Source organism: Bos grunniens, chromosome 1, assembly GCF_055505025.1.
Source record: "Bos grunniens cultivar Pamir isolate PY7600 chromosome 1, Bosgru_T2T1.0, whole genome shotgun sequence".
NCBI classification, from domain to species: Eukaryota; Metazoa; Chordata; class Mammalia; order Artiodactyla; family Bovidae; genus Bos; species Bos grunniens.
The window spans coordinates 50,104,506-50,123,086 of NC_141165.1; the positions used below are offsets into that span (position 1 = coordinate 50,104,506).

The 18,581-nt window shown below is 46.7% G+C and overlaps 1 protein-coding gene across 1 annotated transcript in view; it reads right to left on the minus strand.

Annotated features, from left to right (window-relative positions):
* LOC147379423 (uncharacterized) overlaps nucleotides 1-16,041 on the minus strand; it is a 41,161-nt gene extending 25,120 nt beyond the window's left edge. Inside the window, exons 1-4 of the mRNA XM_086415134.1 lie at nucleotides 15,613-16,041; nucleotides 14,802-15,346; nucleotides 3,832-3,863; nucleotides 1,926-1,970 (exon numbers count right to left, since the gene is read on the minus strand). Of these exons, the coding sequence (XP_086271260.1) occupies nucleotides 1,926-1,970; nucleotides 3,832-3,863; nucleotides 14,802-15,346; nucleotides 15,613-16,041 (1,051 nt within the window). The remainder of the gene's footprint in view (nucleotides 1-1,925; nucleotides 1,971-3,831; nucleotides 3,864-14,801; nucleotides 15,347-15,612) is intronic.
* Between the last annotated feature and the right edge of the window lie 2,540 nt (nucleotides 16,042-18,581).

Genomic DNA, 18,581 nt, shown 5'->3' on the forward strand with positions numbered 1-18,581 from the left:
GATTTTTTTCTTCTGATATAACTTTTTTTATTTTTCTATAACAACCTTGAGTGAGTGAGTGAGTGAAGTCGCTCAGTCGTGTCCAACTCTTTGCGACCCCATGGACTGTAGCCTACCATGCTCCTCTGTCCATGGGATTTTCCAGACAAGAGTACTGGAGTGGATTGCCATTTCCTTCTCCAGAGGATCTTCCCAGCCCAGGGATCGAACCTGGGTCTCCCGCATTGAAGTCTGCACACTACACAATTCAAAGTGTACAACTCAATGGCTTTTCATATATTTACATTTCCCTGGTGGCTCTGATGGTAAAGAATCCGTCTGTAGTGAGGGAGAACTGGGTTCGATCCCTAGGTTGGGAAGATCCCCTGGAGCAGGGCATGGCAACCCACTCTAGTACTCTTGCCTGGAGAATCCCCATGGACAGAGGAGCCTGGCGGGCTACAGTTCACGGGTTCGAAAAGAGTTGGACACGACTGAGCAACTAAGCAACAACAACTGTACATCCATCACAACGCTAAGAGTTGGACACAACTGAGCGACTTTCCCTTTTCACTTTCATGCATTGGAGAAGGAAATGACAACCCACTCCAGTGTTCTTGCCTGGAGAATCCCAGGGACAGGGGAGCCTGGTGGGCTGCTGTCTATGGGGTCGCACAGAGTCGGACACGACTGAAGCGACTTAGCAGCAGCAGCAGCAGGTTACTCTTGCCTGGAAACTCCCATGGACAGAGAAGCCTGGTAGGCTGCAGTCCATGGGGTCTGGAAAGTCGGACACAACTGAGCGACTTCACTTTCACTTTTCACTTTCCTGCACTGGAGAAGCAAATGGCAACCCACTCCAGTGTTCTTGCCTGGAGAATCCCAGGGATGGGGGTGCCGTCTGTGGGGTCACACAGAGTCGGACACGACTGAAGCGACTTAGCAGCAGCAGCAGCAGCAGCAGGTTAGTCCTAACTTTCCTTCCAAGGAGTAAGCATCTTTAATTTCATGGCTGCAATCACCATCTGCAGTGATTTTGGAGCCCCAAAAAATAAAGTCTGACACTGTTTCCACTGTTTTCCCATCTATTTCCCATGAAGTGATGGGACCAGATGCCATGATCTTAGTTTTCTGAATGCTGAGCTTGTGTATGAGGGTTCAAATTTCTCCACATCCTTGACAATTCTTGCTATTATCTTTTTCATTGTAGCCGCCCTAGTGGCTGTGAAATGGCATCTTTCTGTGGGTTTGAATTGTATTTCGCTGAAATAATATTGAGCATCTTTCATGTGCTTATTGGGCATTTGTACATCCACTGTGGAGAAAAGATTTTTTAATCCAAAGGTCCTATGCAATCTAGCCCCCACCTGTCTCTACAGACACACTTTGGCCCTGCCACCCTTCCCCTCGCTCTCTGATTCCAGTCATCTGACCTTCTTCAGTCTCCACAAACAAGCACTGTGCACTTTCTCACATGGGGACATTTACACCTGCAAGTCTTTTGAACTCAGATAACTTTTGTCCCCACCTTTGCCCTGTTACCGCAATGCATCCTTCAGAGTTCAAGTCAACCATCACCTTCTCAGGGAAACCTCCCAGGACTACCCCAGCCAAGTATCCACCACCTGGTTTGGCTCACAGAGGACCCTGTATTAGGTTAGTGAAACCAATCTAGAAAATGGTCCAGTTGCCTCATCAGATAAATTCTCAGTTTCATTAAGTACAGCTTCATCACCAAATTTTAAGTTACTGATTTCTCTAGGCTAAGTAACCATGAAAGTTTAAAACTTAATCAGCTCTTTTAAGTAGAAAGATGAAAGTTCCTATCTTTCATGCAGATTGCTTGAAGTAAAACAGAAAAATTAATTGTTATTTATCTTGTGATGAATTGGTTATTTTACAAAAATTTCATTTGGGCATTTACCAATGTTAATCATATCTCTTACCTGATTTAGAGTCCCCTGAAGTATCTAGGTTGGGGCTGGGGTAATCTAAATTTTGAGAAAGAAATCAAGTTTAGTAGTATAAATACAAGGATAAAGTAGAAGTTTGTGTTCATTTTTGTAAAATATTGCTAAACCAAAAATAACAGAAGTATCCTCTTCTATAAATCACGTCTTTAAACCCAAAGCAGCACTGCAAGTCAAATTAACATCCAGTTACCAATGGTAAGCAAGGCCATATTCTCAAAGGAAAAAAGATTTAGACCAAGCAACCTTAAGCCTTTTCCAAGAGAAGGCAAACAGAAAGCCAATAAACTTTATAATGGCCTTTGGTTGGGTCCCTGGCAACCTCTTAGTTCTGTGCCAAAGGAGTGGCACTCTTTGATCAACTTAGCTGCTCCCCAAAAACATCCCTGGTGATTAAGTAACTTGACACCAGAAAGGGAAAAAAAGCACCTGGTTTTAGATTTTGTAATTGAAGAGCAGACAATAGTGTTACTATAGAAAAGACTCAGAGTCCTTTCCCACTGAACAGTCAATTGATGCAAACAACCATCACCGATTTAGTGAAATGACACAGATAGGTTAGAGGTGAGGATCCAGGTAAGTTGGGACCAGACTAGGGAGGACCTCAAACGCAATTGAGAAGAGCTGGCCTTGGGGGGTGTTTCTCCTACAGGGAGAATTACATGAGTGCTTCCAGCTGAAATGGGCCATGGTGTTCCCAAAGATGCTGGTGGACTCTGGGGGCGGTGGGCGGGGGGTACTGCTGTTCAGGATGCATTAGACTCCAGAGAGTCTAAAACTCTGCTGCAGAGATTCAGCTATGAAGTGATAAGACCCGAGGCCAGTGTAGGTGCATGGGAATGGAGATATTATAGCAAAGGACAAGAAGGGGTAAGTGTTGCAGAAGTTACCAACAATATCAACTAGAGCAAGAGTACTTCTGTGTAGGGAAGGACTGCCACTTAGTTACCATGCCCCTCATCCGTATTTATGCCACGCTCAATTAGATGGCTCATGCAACAGGACCTAGCACTCTTCCATTTCATTTGTCTGGAACATTCACCCACGCCAGGCTGGTGAACAGAAGGGGCTCGATTACTGGTTGACTGCTTCCCCTCGGCGCAGGCAGAGACTACTGTCCCTTCACTGACTTACTGTCCACCATGTGATGGGCACTCTGCAGAAATTAGGAGAAAATCCCTGTCCTAGCCAACAGCAAGTGTGAGGACAAGGAAGGACCACGCAGTAGACAAATGAAATTAGGACCATATCAAAGTAAGGAAGGCGCCAGCACTCTGCTGGTCAGAGAGAGAGACTGAGAGAAGGGACTCAAGCCTCAGCAACCCCTAAACCTAGACCATGACCTTCTTTTAACAGCAGAGGTTTTACTTGATCCAGTTTCAGGGACAGAATTAGGTGTTACTATTTTCATTAAGTATCTATAATTGATGATAACACTCAAGTATTAAAGAAAATATCTACTCATGCATAGAACAATTATAGAATTCCATTGACAATGCTTCTCTATTCTTACTCTACTAAATTTAAAATAAGGTTAAAAAGAACATTAGAGCCAGAGTTTAAAAGGAAAGAGATGTAAGAGTATTTGTTCTCTGTTCTTAAGTTATAAAAACCACAAAGGTATGAATTCTTTACACTTCATTGTTTTAAATATCTGTTGACAAATAATCTTAAAGAAAATTCTAAAAAACTGTCATTATCTTATCATCCTAACCTACTGATTATTTTAACACATTTCTGTAAGTTGGTGACTGCATGAATGTAATGAGGCAATTGCAGCCCATAAAAAAAATGAATAAAGAAATCATTTTCTAAAAATGAAAATTTCCACACAGTGCAGCTTAAGTTTTTCAGTTACTCAACGTTGACTTAGAGTTCATACCTTTTTCTTCTAAAGAGCCATGGTGATCATCACTAGAACAAGAAAAGAAAAACAGTTTTATAAATGGATACTAATTTTATACAAATAATTATGAAAGTCTTCAAAATGATCATACTATGTTTCTCCAGAAATGTTGGCAGGTGGAATGACTCTCTCCCTCCTCAAGGCTCTTCTTGCCCCCTCACTCCCCACTCCAGCCGGACTCAAAACCACAGGGATAGAAGTGACTTTGGAGTGTGCAGGTGAAGCCCTGCCAGTCCGCTCACACCTCGGGTACCAGCAGCACCGCGCACAGGGTCACTGTGCTGAATCCCCACACCCCACATCTCCAGCCCATCCATCCACCTCGCCCCGCCACACTGGCCTCCAATCCCTCCTCCTGGTTCCTACAGAGGGCTGCTCGCCCACTCACTCCAAGGTCTCCTCACCTGCTTCTCCAGCCTCCTCCCTCCCATAGAGCACTTCCGGGAAATGAAGGGCCTGGACAGCTCCCGCATTCAATTAACTGGTCCTTCCACTGCCTGACCTGGTGTTTGCATCCCCACCCCGGCTCTGCCCTGCTCAGTCCCACAGAAGGTCTCAAGGGAGAACTCCCCATCTCCGTTTCCCACTCCCCATCCTCTCCCAGACTCAAAGCCACCAGCCTTTTGCTTTTTCCCACGTATGGAAATCACTCGAGCTAGAGGCACCGAGGACCCCTGCCAAACAAAGCCAAGGGGCCCTCTCCATCCTTAGGGACCACCTCCCTTTCAATGAAGCACGTGACAGGCTCCGTGGTGGCTTCCAGCGCCCCTCACCTGGTCTCTTCCCTCCTCTCTGCTCGGTGGCCTCTCCCACCTCCAGGTGCTTCATCTCCCAGCTCCATCAGCTCCTGGCAATTTGCTTTGTCCCAGGACCACCTCAGTGCACCCTCCACACACTGCCTCAGGCCTGCCTTCAGGCCAAAGCTTCAGATCCTTGATCTCTGACCCCTTCCCAGGCCTCCTCCCTGACTTCAAGGTACTTAAGGCCCGAAGGTCACTTCAGCACTTTATATACAGTCAGCACAAGCTAGTCCTTGCCTCTCCTCTTCAAGAAAACCTGCTGCTCCCAACCTGTCTTTGCATAGAATCACCAGGTCACCTAACTGGAACCTCCGAGTCATCACTAACTCTTGCTCCCCCTTTCTTGGCAAGCAGCACAATCAGACTCCTCCTATGCTTCCTCCAACCCATCTCTCAAACTTCTCCCCTCCTCGCTGCACACCGCTTCTGCCTGCCTGCAAGCTCTCTCTCTCACTGGTTCTCTCGCTCTCTAACAATTACTGTCTCAGTCTCTTGGTCTGCCCTCTGCAGGACCTTATCATGTCTTTGCCCTTCTGTGGCTTCTCACTACTTCCTGGCCTGAGCTTCCTGGCACCGCACGCATGGACCCCCACCCTGCTCCCTTGTCACCCACCCTTCCTGCTCCCCCAGAGAGAATGTTCTTCAGTGTCCCAAGCACACCCTGCATAATACACACACACACATACACACCACCCTCTGCACCCTCCCCCGAAAAGAGTCACTGCCAGGAGCCTTGCAGGTGTGCAGCTCAGCTATGTGTGCCCCATGGACACACAGAGTTTGTGCATATAAGTAACAGCCCTGCCCTCCACCATGATGCCCAAACTGCTCCTTATCCCCCAGGAACAGCATTTCACAAGGTGTGGACTTGAAGACATTAGAACTCTCAGAGAGCCTTCTAAAAACAATTTTTCTGGGCCCAACAAATCAGAATCTTTGATGAATAAATGAAAAACCAGGAAGAAAACAACAATGGTGTTATTTGCACTTATGGGTGTTTAAAATCTTTCTGGATTTTCTCATTGAATCATCCCAATAAGCCTATGAAGGCCATTTGACAAATGCAGAGACTGGGGCTCAGAGAGGTTCATTAACTTTCTTGAGGTCACACAGCTAACAAACAGAAAAGGAGCACTTGACCCTAGGCCATTAGGACTTCAAAGCCCCTGGGACCACGTCTCCCTTCACACCCCACCACTTCACCGGCTGAACCCAATCCTGGCAGTGACAGTAAACTAAGGAAGAAAAGAGCCAAAGCAGCAGATGAACTGCTAGTCCCTTCCTTTCTCTTCTTCAGTCAAGTCAGTCAGGAGCCTCCAGATTTTGAAAACCTCCTTGACTCGAGGTTTTTTCTGATAAACATTCCCAAGTATTTGGTATTTCCCAAGCTTCATGTCCGATGAAAACTATGCATTTTCATTTTCAGACCCAAGTCCTCTTATTTTTTAATCTTAACCTCTGGCTCAGAAGGCCAGAGAGTGGTGGTAAGCCTGAAATTAGGAAATGTTTCAAGACATTAAGAAAGACTAAAACATGGTTCCCAACGAAATGCATACAAGAACAGGCCAGCCATGGCATTGTTTTTCTCCAGACTCATACTCTTATAATGCAGGCATTGTACCTTTTAATTTAAAAGTAATTATGAGAACATGTAATGGGACCAGATGCCATGATCTTAGTTTTGTGAATGTTGAGTTTGAAGCCAGCTTTTTCACTCTCCTCTTTCACTTTCATCAAGAGGCTCTTTAGTTCTTTGCTTTCTGCCATAAGGGTGGTGTAATCCGTCCATCTGAGGTTATTGCTATTTCTCCCAGCAATCTTGATTCCAGCTTGTGCTTCATCTAGCCTGGCATTTTGCATGATGTACTCTGCATATAAGATAAATAAGCAGGGTGACAATATACAGCCTTGACATATTTTCCTTTCCCAATTTGCAACGAGTCTGTTGTTCCATGTCCAGTTCTAATTGTTGCTTCTTGGCCTGCATACAGATTTCTGAGGAGGCAGGTAAGGTGGTCTGGTATTCCCATCTCTTGAAGAATTTATTCTGTCAGTAAAGCAGAAGGAGATGTTTTTCTGGAACTCTCTTGCTTTCTTGATGATCCAACGGATGTTGGCAATTTGATCTCTGGTTCCTCTGTCTTTTCTAAATCCAGCTTGAACATCTGGAAGTTCAGAGTTCACGTAATGTTGAAGCCTGCCACTTCATGGCAAATAGATGGGGAAACAATGGAAACAGTGAGACACTTTATTTTCTTGGGCTCCAAAATCACTGCAGATGGTGACTGCAACCATGAAATTAAGACACTTGATCCTTGGAAGAAAATCTATGACCAACCTAGACAGCATATTAAAAAGCAGAGACATTACTTTGCCAACAAAGGTTCATCTAGTCAAAGCTATGCTTTTTCCAGTAGTCATGTATGGATGTGAGAATTGAACCATAAAGAAAGCTTAGCGTCGAAGAATGATGTTTTTGAACTGTGGTGTTGGAGAAGACTCTTGAGAGTCCCTTGGACTGCAAGGAGATCAAACTAGTCAATCCTAAAGGAAATCAATCCTGAATATTCACTGGAAGGACTGATGCTGATTCCAATACTTTGGCCACCTGATGTGAAGAACTGACTCATTGGAAAAGACCCTGATGCTGGGAAAGACTGAAGTCAGGAGCAGAAGGGGATGAAAGAGGATGAGATGGTTAGATGGCATCATCGACTCAATAGACATGATTTTGAGCAAGCTCCAGGAGTTGGTGATGGACAGGAAAGCCTGGCGTGCTGCAGTCTGTGGGGTTGCAAAGAGTTGGACATGACTGAGCGACTGAACTGGACTAATGAGAACATGTATTAAGAGTCAGACATCCTTATTGTACAAAATATGTCTGCTTAAAACAGTGACAAACTTCTCTTGACTGTCCCTTTCATAGTCCCCTTTCTACAGCTGTTTATCTTTATTTCCAGATGTATATGCATGTGCATAGATATCAGAACTTCTGCTAAAAACCAGAAAACCTTTATGGAAAACCTTTATTTTCACCACATAATGAGGCTGCAGGGTAGAGGGTCAGCTCTCTGTATCAAAACACCCAACAGTTATGGGGGAAGGGGCTTAGCCCGAGGTGAAGGAGCCGCCCACTGGGCAACACCAAAGTCACAGCCCAGTGAAGGAAGTAACCCAGGGGACCCACAGAGCCCTTGCACTGGCTCTGGAATCTGCTTTAGAGGTAGCAGAATCTGCTACCCTAAAATATGTCTCTTTGGCATATTAATTATTTTAAGCTGGTTATTCTCTAAGAAACAGCAGGCAAAGGAAAAACATTCAAAACCCAGCAGGAGTTAGCCTTTTGGAAGAAACATTAACATTTGTATGGGAAATCTCCATGTGTAAGGGTGTCCAAATCTGTATCTTATCAGTGAAAGGGCAGGGACAGAAATCTCAGGACAACCTCACCAGGGTTTACCGTGCTCTTCCTGGGGACCTCCCAGAACTGAGTCTCCCCATCCTCAACATCCTTGTCTGCCTGCTGAGGCCGGTATTCAAGGTGAGGGCTTTGGCGATTTTGGAGAGTTACTCAAGTTTTCCTTGGTATCTCCCATATATGGCTGTTGTCGCCAAGTCATGTGTGACTCTTTTGCAACCTCATGGACTGTAGCCCGCCAGACTCCTCTGTCCATGGGATTCTCCAGGTAAGAACTCTGGAGATATTCCATTTCCTCCTCCAGGGGATCTTCCCAACCCAGGGATCGAACTGGGCTCTCTTAGGTCTCCTGGACTGGCAGGTGAGTTCTTTACCACTAGCACCACCTGGGAAGCCCCTTTTCCATGTACACCAGTTATTATAACTTTTGTTTGTTTTTCTCCTGTTAATCTGACACATGTCAATTTAATCCTTAGACTAGAAGAACCCAGAAGGGTAGAGGAAGATTTTCTTCCTCTCTGACACGCCACATGGATGCTAGTGCCCCACATCTTCTTTCTGTCTGCTTTTCCATGTGGTTTGTTAAAAGGAAAACTAATCATGGAGAGGGAGGACCCATTTCAGATGTTCCCAGTGTAATTTAGGGGCTGAAGATCAGTAGGGAATGGAAGTAGACATTTACTTAAGTATCACTTTTAAAATTCCTTACATTTTCATCCCGACTCAATCGTGATGACTGGGTGTAATGTCAGTGCTGCCTTATGCCTACCAGCTCCCAGGCCCTGCCTAGTACAGGTCTCTTTCCCTTAGTTGGGGGAGAAAAACGCTGCATCTTGGCACTGTAAAATCCAACCAGAGGGAGCCTTTCTCCCACCTGACTGCAGCCTGGACAGGTGGATAGTAGGTGCCAGAAGGGTTTCAGTCAAATCTGGCTCCGTGAGTAATAATTCTCCAGTTAAAGATTTTAACAATCCTTAAAGTGAAAATAAAACCATAATTGTTGTTGTTCAGTTGCCAAGTTGTGTCCATCTCTTCAAGACCCCATGGACTGCAGCACACCATATAATATATATAATATATTAATATGTATCAATATAATTACAATATAACATTTTATTATATTTAAACCATAATATAATAGCTAATACTTTTTTTTAATATTTATTGTGTGCCTGAACCTGAGCCAAGGACCTGGCAGGCATCAATGGGCTCCTTGCAACAAACTTTTTAGTGCCTGATGCTGAACTAGTATCATCCCCATTTCACAGATGAGGAAATAAGGCTGGGTAACTTATCCACAAACCCAGTCCATCTGACTGCAGAGCCCAAGCTTTTATCAGTACATTTCACAACAAAAAGCCTAAAATTCTGCCAAGCAGGTAAAGACAAAACACTTAATACTTTCTAGTCTCTGTTCCTAAGGTGTCACTGTCTGTGAAGGTAATTCTCAACTAGAGTCACCTTGCAGTAAATAATAAAAAGTTATTAGGCATAATTAAACCCATAATGGGTCGATGCAGGTAAAGAATCGATCTGCAATGCAGGAGCCACAAGAGATACAGGTTCAGTCCCTGGGTCAGGAAGATCCCCTGGAGGAGGGCACGGCAACCCGCTCCAATTCTCTTGCCTGGAGAAGCCCATGGACAGAGGAGTCTGGCGGGCTACATAGCATAGGGTCGCAAAGAGTCAGACACGACTAAAGTGACTGAGCATGCATGCGCACAAACCTATGATGAGGCCCAAATCCTCCTCTAACTCTTCACCAGAACGAAACCAACTAGTGTTTTACTTATTTCAGCTCCTATCAACCTTCAGGAAATAGGTCAAAAAAAGTTAAATGGGTTAAGAAAGTGGAAAAGAGTTTATGTTAGTCACAAACTAAAGTTAATCTTCATAATCATAAAATAGTTATACTTTCCAGAGAATAAACTCGATGAAAATACTATTCTCTATAATACAGGTCTCTTTTCATCAACTGAAATCCGCTGTGATGAGCGGAGGGGATATAAAAATGACACAGGAACCTGGTCCCAAGGGGCACACTAACGGAAGAGAAGACAGATCAGGAAATAAACTGTATGTGATGTGGGAAGAGCACAATAAAAGCAATATAAGCTGTCATTTTAGCCCAGAGCAGGCTATGGTGAACTGGGAAGAATGCAGCTCTCATGCCAAGAACACAGGCATGAAACTTAAGACCACTTAAACCTCAATGGAAAGGTCAGCTTTTGCATTTTCAGAGAAAGCTACCACCCCTCAGGATCCTCTCACTGTTAGACTCAGAAAAAACTGAAACAGAAAGGAACCTATAAAGATCTTCCAGTCTGATGCATTATTTCACAGAGGGAAAGATGCATTCTAGGAGAGGTGAAACTAATAAACACCCAAGATCACACAGCAAGTTAGAAGCAGAGACAATCTTACAACCTGTCTCAGATCTCCTAGTTTACCCATCAATTCATCCATTTAACAAAACAGATGGACTATGTGCCAGGCATGAATGAATAGAGCAACTGGCGCTGTGGCTTCAAGAACCCATCAGCCTGATGGGGAAGACTGTCTACTTGCATCTGAGAAAGGAAGTGCTGTCTAAGATTGAAAAATTGGGGTGGGGGTGGGTGGCAGGGGGGGCAGCTTCCTGAGGAAGTGACATTTAAACTCAGCCACAAAAGACAAGAAGGAATAGGCAAGAGAAGAATTGGGGCTGGGGGAGTAGAGGTCACACAGCTTCTGTCTGAGGCAGGAAGGAACTGATCAAGATCCAGGAACAGGAGGAAAGCAAGCGTGATCAGAGGGAGAAAGGGAGGAGATGAGGAAAGACAGGGAGGTGGAGAAATTCCAACTCTGTAACCAAGCCTATGGCAACCCCAGGATGCTGAATAAAGATCATCTGGTCCACCGAGTGGTCTCTAAATCTTCCCTCTTGGGAAGATCTGAAGTTTGAACACAAAGGAGGAAGTCAACAATGCAGGGTTACAGAATCTGCTGTCGTCAACATCTCTCATGGGGAATGTCTGACGCTGTGCAACCCTGATAGCCTACAGGCTCAGTTCAGTTCACTTCAGTTGCTCAGTCGTGTCTGACTTCTTTGCAACCCTATGAATCGCAGCACGCCAGAAACTGCTTATGTTGAGCCCAAAAGATCCAAGCATTTCCCCAAAGAAAATCTCAGTCTCCAGGCCACAAAAGCCAGACCTCCCTGCCCAAGAAGTTGTAGTACTAGATGACAAACACCCCACAGGAGGCTAGGAAACTTTAAAGCATACTCCAAGGAAACTGTCTTCACAGACTTGAGGTCTGGAAGCCAACTACACAGCCCCTTGCATAGGGACAGAAGGATTTCCTGTACTCCAAGCCCTCTGGGACCAGGCTGGGGCCGGGGAGGAGAGGTGGGGGAGGGGGGGTCAAGGACTCCATAGGGGAAAGTGGCAGACAGGTGGGGGAAGGTGGAGGAGAGATGTGGGAGTCATGAGCCACCAGCTGTCAGTTCTCCCAAGGGACACTTCCCAAGCTGGGCAGGCTTCCCATCATCACCCAGCTTCCTTTATTCTAAGCATCCCATAACCACCACCTATAATCAGTTCACCTGGGATGTAAGCCATCCCATCACTTTTTTCTTCTATGTTCAGGTCCCGGAATGAGAGCACAGCCTTAAATGCTTTGGAAAACATTTAGTGCCAGCAAAGGTGAAAAACCCACAGGCCTGGCTCTCCAGGCTGGCTCCTTCATCTATTCCCTCCCTTCCTTTTCTTCAGTTATACCAGAAGGAAAAAAAAAAAATAGTGGTCAAACAGGTAGGCTTTTGGATATCAAAAGGCTAAAGGATTCACGCATCATTAGTTGTAACAGGCAAAACCTGGAAACAACTGCCATGTTCATCAAGAGAAAAATGGGTGAACAAAATGTGATTCCGTCCTAAAATGGAGTCCTGTAAGCCACGAGAATCCAAAACTGCTTACACGCAACTGAGAGGATGAATCTCACAAACAATATGGCACAAAAGAAGTCAAACACAAAAGGGCATATGCTGTATGAGTCTATTTTCATAAAGTTTACAAACTAGCAAAACTATCTCTGGTCCCTTTGGGATGAAGGGATAGGAAAGTACAAGGAAAAGGAAGGGGGCTTTTAGGATGCCAGGTTCTATTTCTTGACCTGGGTGGTAGTTACACAGATGTGTTCACTCGGTGATAATTTATCAGCTGTACACTTAAAATGCTGGGTTTTCTGTACGACTGTACATACACACACCTCACGGAAGGGTTTTCAGCATCTTGGGAAAGGAAAAATATATAGGCCTTTAGCTTTGCGGGCCACATTTATGAATGGAGAATGAGCCTGGGTGGTAGGGGGCAAAGTGAAGAGATGACTGCATTTGGGATATGGCCCAAATAGCAGCTGTGGGGTGATAGGAATTAGGGTGAACAGTTTCAAGGTCTACTTCCTTCTTTCTCCTATAACTAACTGTCAATGAAATCTCTGCATACTGTACTCCAAAGGGAAGTGGGACCAGGAGGAAAAGCTGGAACTGAGCTGGCTTAAGGGAGAAGGGAGGCAACTGGAACACTTCTATCAGTGAGGGGTCAAGGAGGGGAGGAGGAAGAAGAGGGAAAAGAATGAAATCACAAGTGCCCAGGGCAGGCAAGAAGGAGAGCTGGCCTGACTGGGAATGGATGGGGTGGGGTGATTCCCTTACTCAGCCCAGATGAAGGGATCCCTTCTCTACTCGCCTCCCTGAGCCCTGCTCTGATGCACACCTAAATTAATGGCTTTATTGTGCTGCTCAAGAAATGCAAGAGACACAGGTTCAACCTCTGGATAGTGAAGGTCCCCTGGAGCAGGAAATGGCAACCCACTCCAGTATTCTTGCCTGGAAAATCCCACAGACAGAGGAGCCTGGCAGGCTACAGTCCACGGCGTTGCAAAGAGTCAGACACAACTGAGCACGCATGCACGTTGTACTTTGTAAGTCGTTTATAACTCTTGGGAACTAAAGAACAAGAGGGGTGTGTGTGTGTGTACAGCAAAGGATTCCACATCCTCAGCATCTAACACATCGTTTGGTGTATGGTTTGCACTATTAAAAAAAAAAAAGGTTCACTAGATAAATGACAGATACAATGTGGTAATTAGATATAAAGTTGCTGTTGCTGAGTCACTAAATCATATCCGACTCTTTTTCAACCTCATGGACTGTAGCCCACCAGGTTCCTCTGTCCATGGGATTTTCCAAGCAAGAATACTGGAGTGGGTTGCCATTTCCTTCTCCATGGGATTCTTCTGGACCGGGGATTGAACCCACACCTCCTGCATTGGCAGGCAGATTCTTTACCACTGAGCCATCTGGGAAGTCCCTAGATATAGAGACCTCCTTAGTATTTAAAAATCAGTAGTAACAGTTTAAATGGCAAAAAATGTCCGAATGACTAAGTATCAGAGTGGCATACCGGGCAGCTACTAAAAATTACAAGTAACAGTAGCAAACACCTGTAGGGTGCTTTACAGTTTACTGAGAATTACACCTCCCCCTTGTTTGACACACAATTATACAGACTTTGTGCCACACTGAAATGTGCAAACGACTCATTAGTAAGTCTTCCTGAAGAGACCAGAAAGATCAGCAATTGCAGGCTAGCAAGTTTTTATGAAAAGAGGTAGGGAGGACCCATATTTCAGAGTAATGGGGTCACAAAGAGTCAAACACGACTGAGCGACTGAACTGAACTAGGAAGGAGTAGGTAGAAGTTGAGTTAGCTCTGCTTTGTTTGTGTAAATAACCGTGCATGCTAATTCCACACACTATACTTCAATTCACTTCCCTTTTCTTTTGGAACAAAACTTTACTTTTGCTGTATTTGATTGATTCAACATTCACTTTAACCACCATTTGCAACCATCTTCCTGCTAACTGACCACCTCTAAGGAAGTGTTTTTGATGACCCAAGTGGACCCAGTTCTTGTCCTAGTGGGGTTTTATTAATGCTAATGTCAAGACATTGAACAGCAGAACCCCACAATAAACTTTTCTACACTGTCTTCCTGCTTGCAACAGTGTTTTAAAGAACAGAGACAAAAAGAAAAAAAAAAAAATCACACATAAAACAAAACAAAAAAATCCTTCCCTCCTTCCTAAAAGATTATGAGCCTAATGTTCAAAGAATAATTCACGAAACACTGAAGTCGTGAGACACTTTAAAGCTCCGTATTCTCTAGTTGATCGTGCATAAACTGTGATGTGGCAGGGACTGTCTCATAAGCAAGTTCTCTGCAGAGTCTGAATCTTTGCCCAGCGTTTCTGCACTGTTTTGGGCGGGCTTCCGGCATGTGCTTACAGCAATGAGAGAATTACCTAAAGGATACATTTCACAAACAAGCCGTCACGTGTCTTGTGCTGAAACTGCATCCGATGCCAAAAGTCTGCTTCTGCAGATGAGAGCTCTGGAGAACTCGACCACTACAGCCCAAACCAGCTCTGAATACACATTCCCACGTGAAAAGAGGCTGCCTTTAAAGGTCTGTGGGACGCTGATGACAAACAGAGGCATTGGCTACCTTTACAGTAATAGCAGATATCCTAAAAGCAATGTTGATCTCGTGCCTTCTGTGCTAAAGACACTATTAGGGCCCCATGGGAGCGTAGAAGGGATGACTGGCGCAAGGGGATGATGGGGGTGTTTCACGCATGGGCAAAAGGGGATTACGGAAATAATCCCGCTCTCAGCTCAAACCATTTGAAAGTCAAGGGGCCAAAGCGCCGGTGGTGTCCAGAAAAACTTCCCAAGTCCTCCCCGACACGGGTGCAGTGGACGCAGGGGATCCGGAGAGCCGAGGCTTGAGAGATGGGAGCAGACGAGGACAGCAGAAGCCGGCCCGGGCGGCGGGGAGTCAGCGCGGAGGCGGGAAGGGCGCGAGTCCACTCGCGCTGGGAGCAAAGGGGATGCCACAGGGCGATCAGCCCCCTCCACACCGGCCCGCCGCCCGCAGCCGCTGCCGCCGGGTGAATGTGGACAAATCGGGCCCACCTGCCGCCGCCTTTGCGCCGCCGCTGCCGAAGGGCCGGGTTGCTGGCGCCGGCAAGCCGAGACGGCAGGGGGCAGTAGCGCCGGCCATAGCTCCTCCTCCGGGCCGGGCGCCCGGGGCCTCGCAGCCGCGCGCCACCGCTTCCCGCGCGAGCACCTGCGCGCGACCCCGGCGCAGCCCGCCCGACCCAGGTGCAGCCGCCCGGGGCCTGCCGGCGGGTTGGGAATCGGAGTCCGGGCTGGAGAGCGAGTCGCTACCCCCATGCTCCGTGCCTGCGCCAGGCAGGCGCCGCCACCGAAGGGTGCTTTGTTTGTGCAGCTCGAGCGGGGATGCCGGGGCGGGAGTGGAGCCCCCGCCCCGTCCGGAAAACGGGAAAAGCAGAGCCCACGATAGAGGGTGCTGAAGACCGCAAAGCCCCTTCTCCACGCGGCGATGTCCGGGCCAGCCGCACCCCACCCCCGCTCTGCCCGTCCTCCTTCCCAAACCCCGGCCCCCACCCAGCCCCGCGGCTGCGCTCACCTGCTCTCCGCGACCCCCGAGTCTTGGCTCATCGTCGTTAGGCGTCTGGGAGGGGGCGCCAGGCGCGCCCGGGGCAAGGCGCTCGAGTAGCGCCCGGGCGCCTGCAGGAGGGGTTCGCGTGCAGTGCGCTGCCCTCCGCACCCGGAGGCGGCGGACGCTGCTGGGGGAGGGACGAGGGCGAGCGAGAGCCACCGGGGGAGGGGACTGGGCGGGAGGGGGCGCCGGGCACGCTGCTGCAGCCGCAGCCGGAGGCCGCCCGGGCTCCCGAACGGAAACGCACGCTCGCCGGCTGCCCCGCGCGTGCACGCCGGCGGGCACACTCTCACACGTGCGCACACCGGCTGCTCGGTGGCTGCTTACCTCCCTGCGGGAGCTAGGTTTGGTGACACTAATACCGGGGCTTCTGTGAAAGAGCAGGGCCAGCGCCATTCTGCAGGGAGCTCAAATCACCCTGATTGGGCGTTTTTCACGAGACAACCCGCCTCCCTCGAGGAATTCCCAGATTCTCTTCCTAGGGTCTGAAAGCCCCTCGAAATTTATTTTCAGATTTTATATTTAAATCCAAGTGTCTAGAATGAGGGACCGCAGCTTTCATATGGTTAAACAGCCTTATGACCCCGGCCCCTCCACCCTAAACTATAAGGGTGGATGGGCTAAACCAATGATTTCCCAAGTTTGCTGCACATTTGATCACCCAGGGAGTTTTTAAAATCTCGATGCTCCGAGTGGTATCCCAGATGAATTCGATTAGTGCAGTGGGATCCAGAAAGATCCAGGTGATTCCAATATTCAGAAAAGTATAGGAAACACTGCTTAGACTGCCAGTGGTCCTCGTGGTACCCTGTCTTCTTTTACCCCGTTTCTCAGCGTGGTCCTTTGCTAGTTTATTTTCCACGTGGTGGTGGGTGTCACACAGCATCAAGCCCAGGTCTGACAGTAAGTGCAGAGTACACCTCTACTGCAGGAAGGAAGCTATGGCAGAGTCCAGCCCTCTACCTTGCAGCCCCCTCTTTTCTCTTTCTGAAATTCTCCACAGGCTGAAATGCCCTTGACCTCATGGAAATGGCTTCATGTCATGCCTGAAGCCAGAGAAGGCAAAGGCAGCCCACTCTAGTACTCTTACTGGAAAATCCCATAGATGGAGGAGCCTGGTAGGCTGCAGTCCATGGGGTCGCTACAAGTTGGGAACAACTGAGCGACTTCACTTTCACTTTCCTGCATTGGAGAAGGAAATGGCAACCCCACTCCAGTGTTCTTGCCTGGAGAATCCCAGGGACGGGGGAGCCTGGTGGGCTGCCGTCTATGGGGTCGCACAGAGTCGGACACGACTGAAGTGACTTAGCAGCAGCAGCAGCATGCCTGAAGCTGGGGAAGAAAAGGAGTCATTGCGCTTGAAGGGACATCTGTCTTTTAATTTCCTCCAAATGTCTCCACCTCAGAACACCCCTATGTGTCTCACTGTGACTCAGAGGTCCAGTGCTGACAGTGTGGGAGAGCACAATAAAAGTCATGGCTCAGTGACTGGAACACCAGTTGAGTCCAGCACTATGACTAGATGGTTTATACCTGGGAAAGAGATGGCCTTGGTACTATCACTGGGCCTTGGTGTTCTTCTGTTTAACATAAACATGAACAAGAACATCAGCATCAGACAAGGCCCCTCTGTGACCACGATGTACGAAGACAAGAGCAAGACTCCTTAATCATGTCTAAACACAGACAAAATATGAACATCGTCCAAGCCACAGTGGACACACAGCCATTCTGGCCAGTTAGAGCCTCTTTGCCAATTATAGCCTCAGTCTCCCTCTGGTCTTCCCTTCTAAGAATAAGATTTACAAAGATATACATTTGTAGAATGAACTCTGGTTTCCTGAGCACCCCTGCAATCAGCTAACAAAAAAACAAATCCTTTAATAATATTTTCTAATACCTTCTCACTGACACACCTCCAGGGTTTCCCATGGTATGCATTTCCCTCAGTGCAATGAGTAATAAATTCAACTCTTAAAATGATAGGAAATATTCCTAGTGTTCTTTGGCAAGGGAGCATTAAAAAATATCTCAGTCATCACAATAACAGCACAAAGTAACTATTACACCCTCTTCACATATAAACTAACTGGGGTTCACACAGATTATATAACAAACTCACACAGGGCTGCCTGGCTGTCAGTGGAGAGGCAGGCTTCATGTTCACATGGGTTTGAGGGGAGCCAGGCTGGTATGCTACATTCTCCCAGTAACTCTGACTTCCAGATGAGCCTGAGTTCCAGCCCCAGCTCAGCCCTTTTCTAGCTATGGGCATTTGAGCAAGTCATTTAACTCTCTTGAGTTCACCTTCCTTGCAAAAGAAGAAAAAAAAAAAAAAAGTAGACCTAGGAACAGGTATTTTTTATTTAGATATACACCATCTTATTAGTTTCAGATGTACAATATAATGATTTGGTAGGTGTATATATGTGAAATGCTCACCATAATAAGTCTAGTTCATATCCATCACCACACCTAGTTACAAAAATTTTGTTCTTATGCCAAGAATTTTTAAGATATAATCTCTAAGCAACTTTCAAATATATAATACAGTATTATTAACTATAAGGATGTGTATACTACTGGTATATTTTTCATAAACTCCCCAGGTGGCCCAACACAGCACCTGTTGGCAGACCCTGGTTTTGGAAGTTACCTTGCATCTGCCAGATCTGAAGTCCCCTTTTCCGAATGTTACTATGTCACTTGACTCTTTTCACCTTCCAGAAGTTTTTTTGGCTTCCAGGAGGCCCATACAATATGATAAGCAAATGAACTAAAGCCTGAAAAAACCACGTGAGTGAACTTGTATTGGATCCTTCATCCTCACCTGAGTCTTTGGACCATTGCAGCCCTGGTAGACAGCTTGCCTACAATCTCATGACAGACCTTGAGCCACAACCACCCAGCTAAGCCCTTTACAGATTCCTGACCCA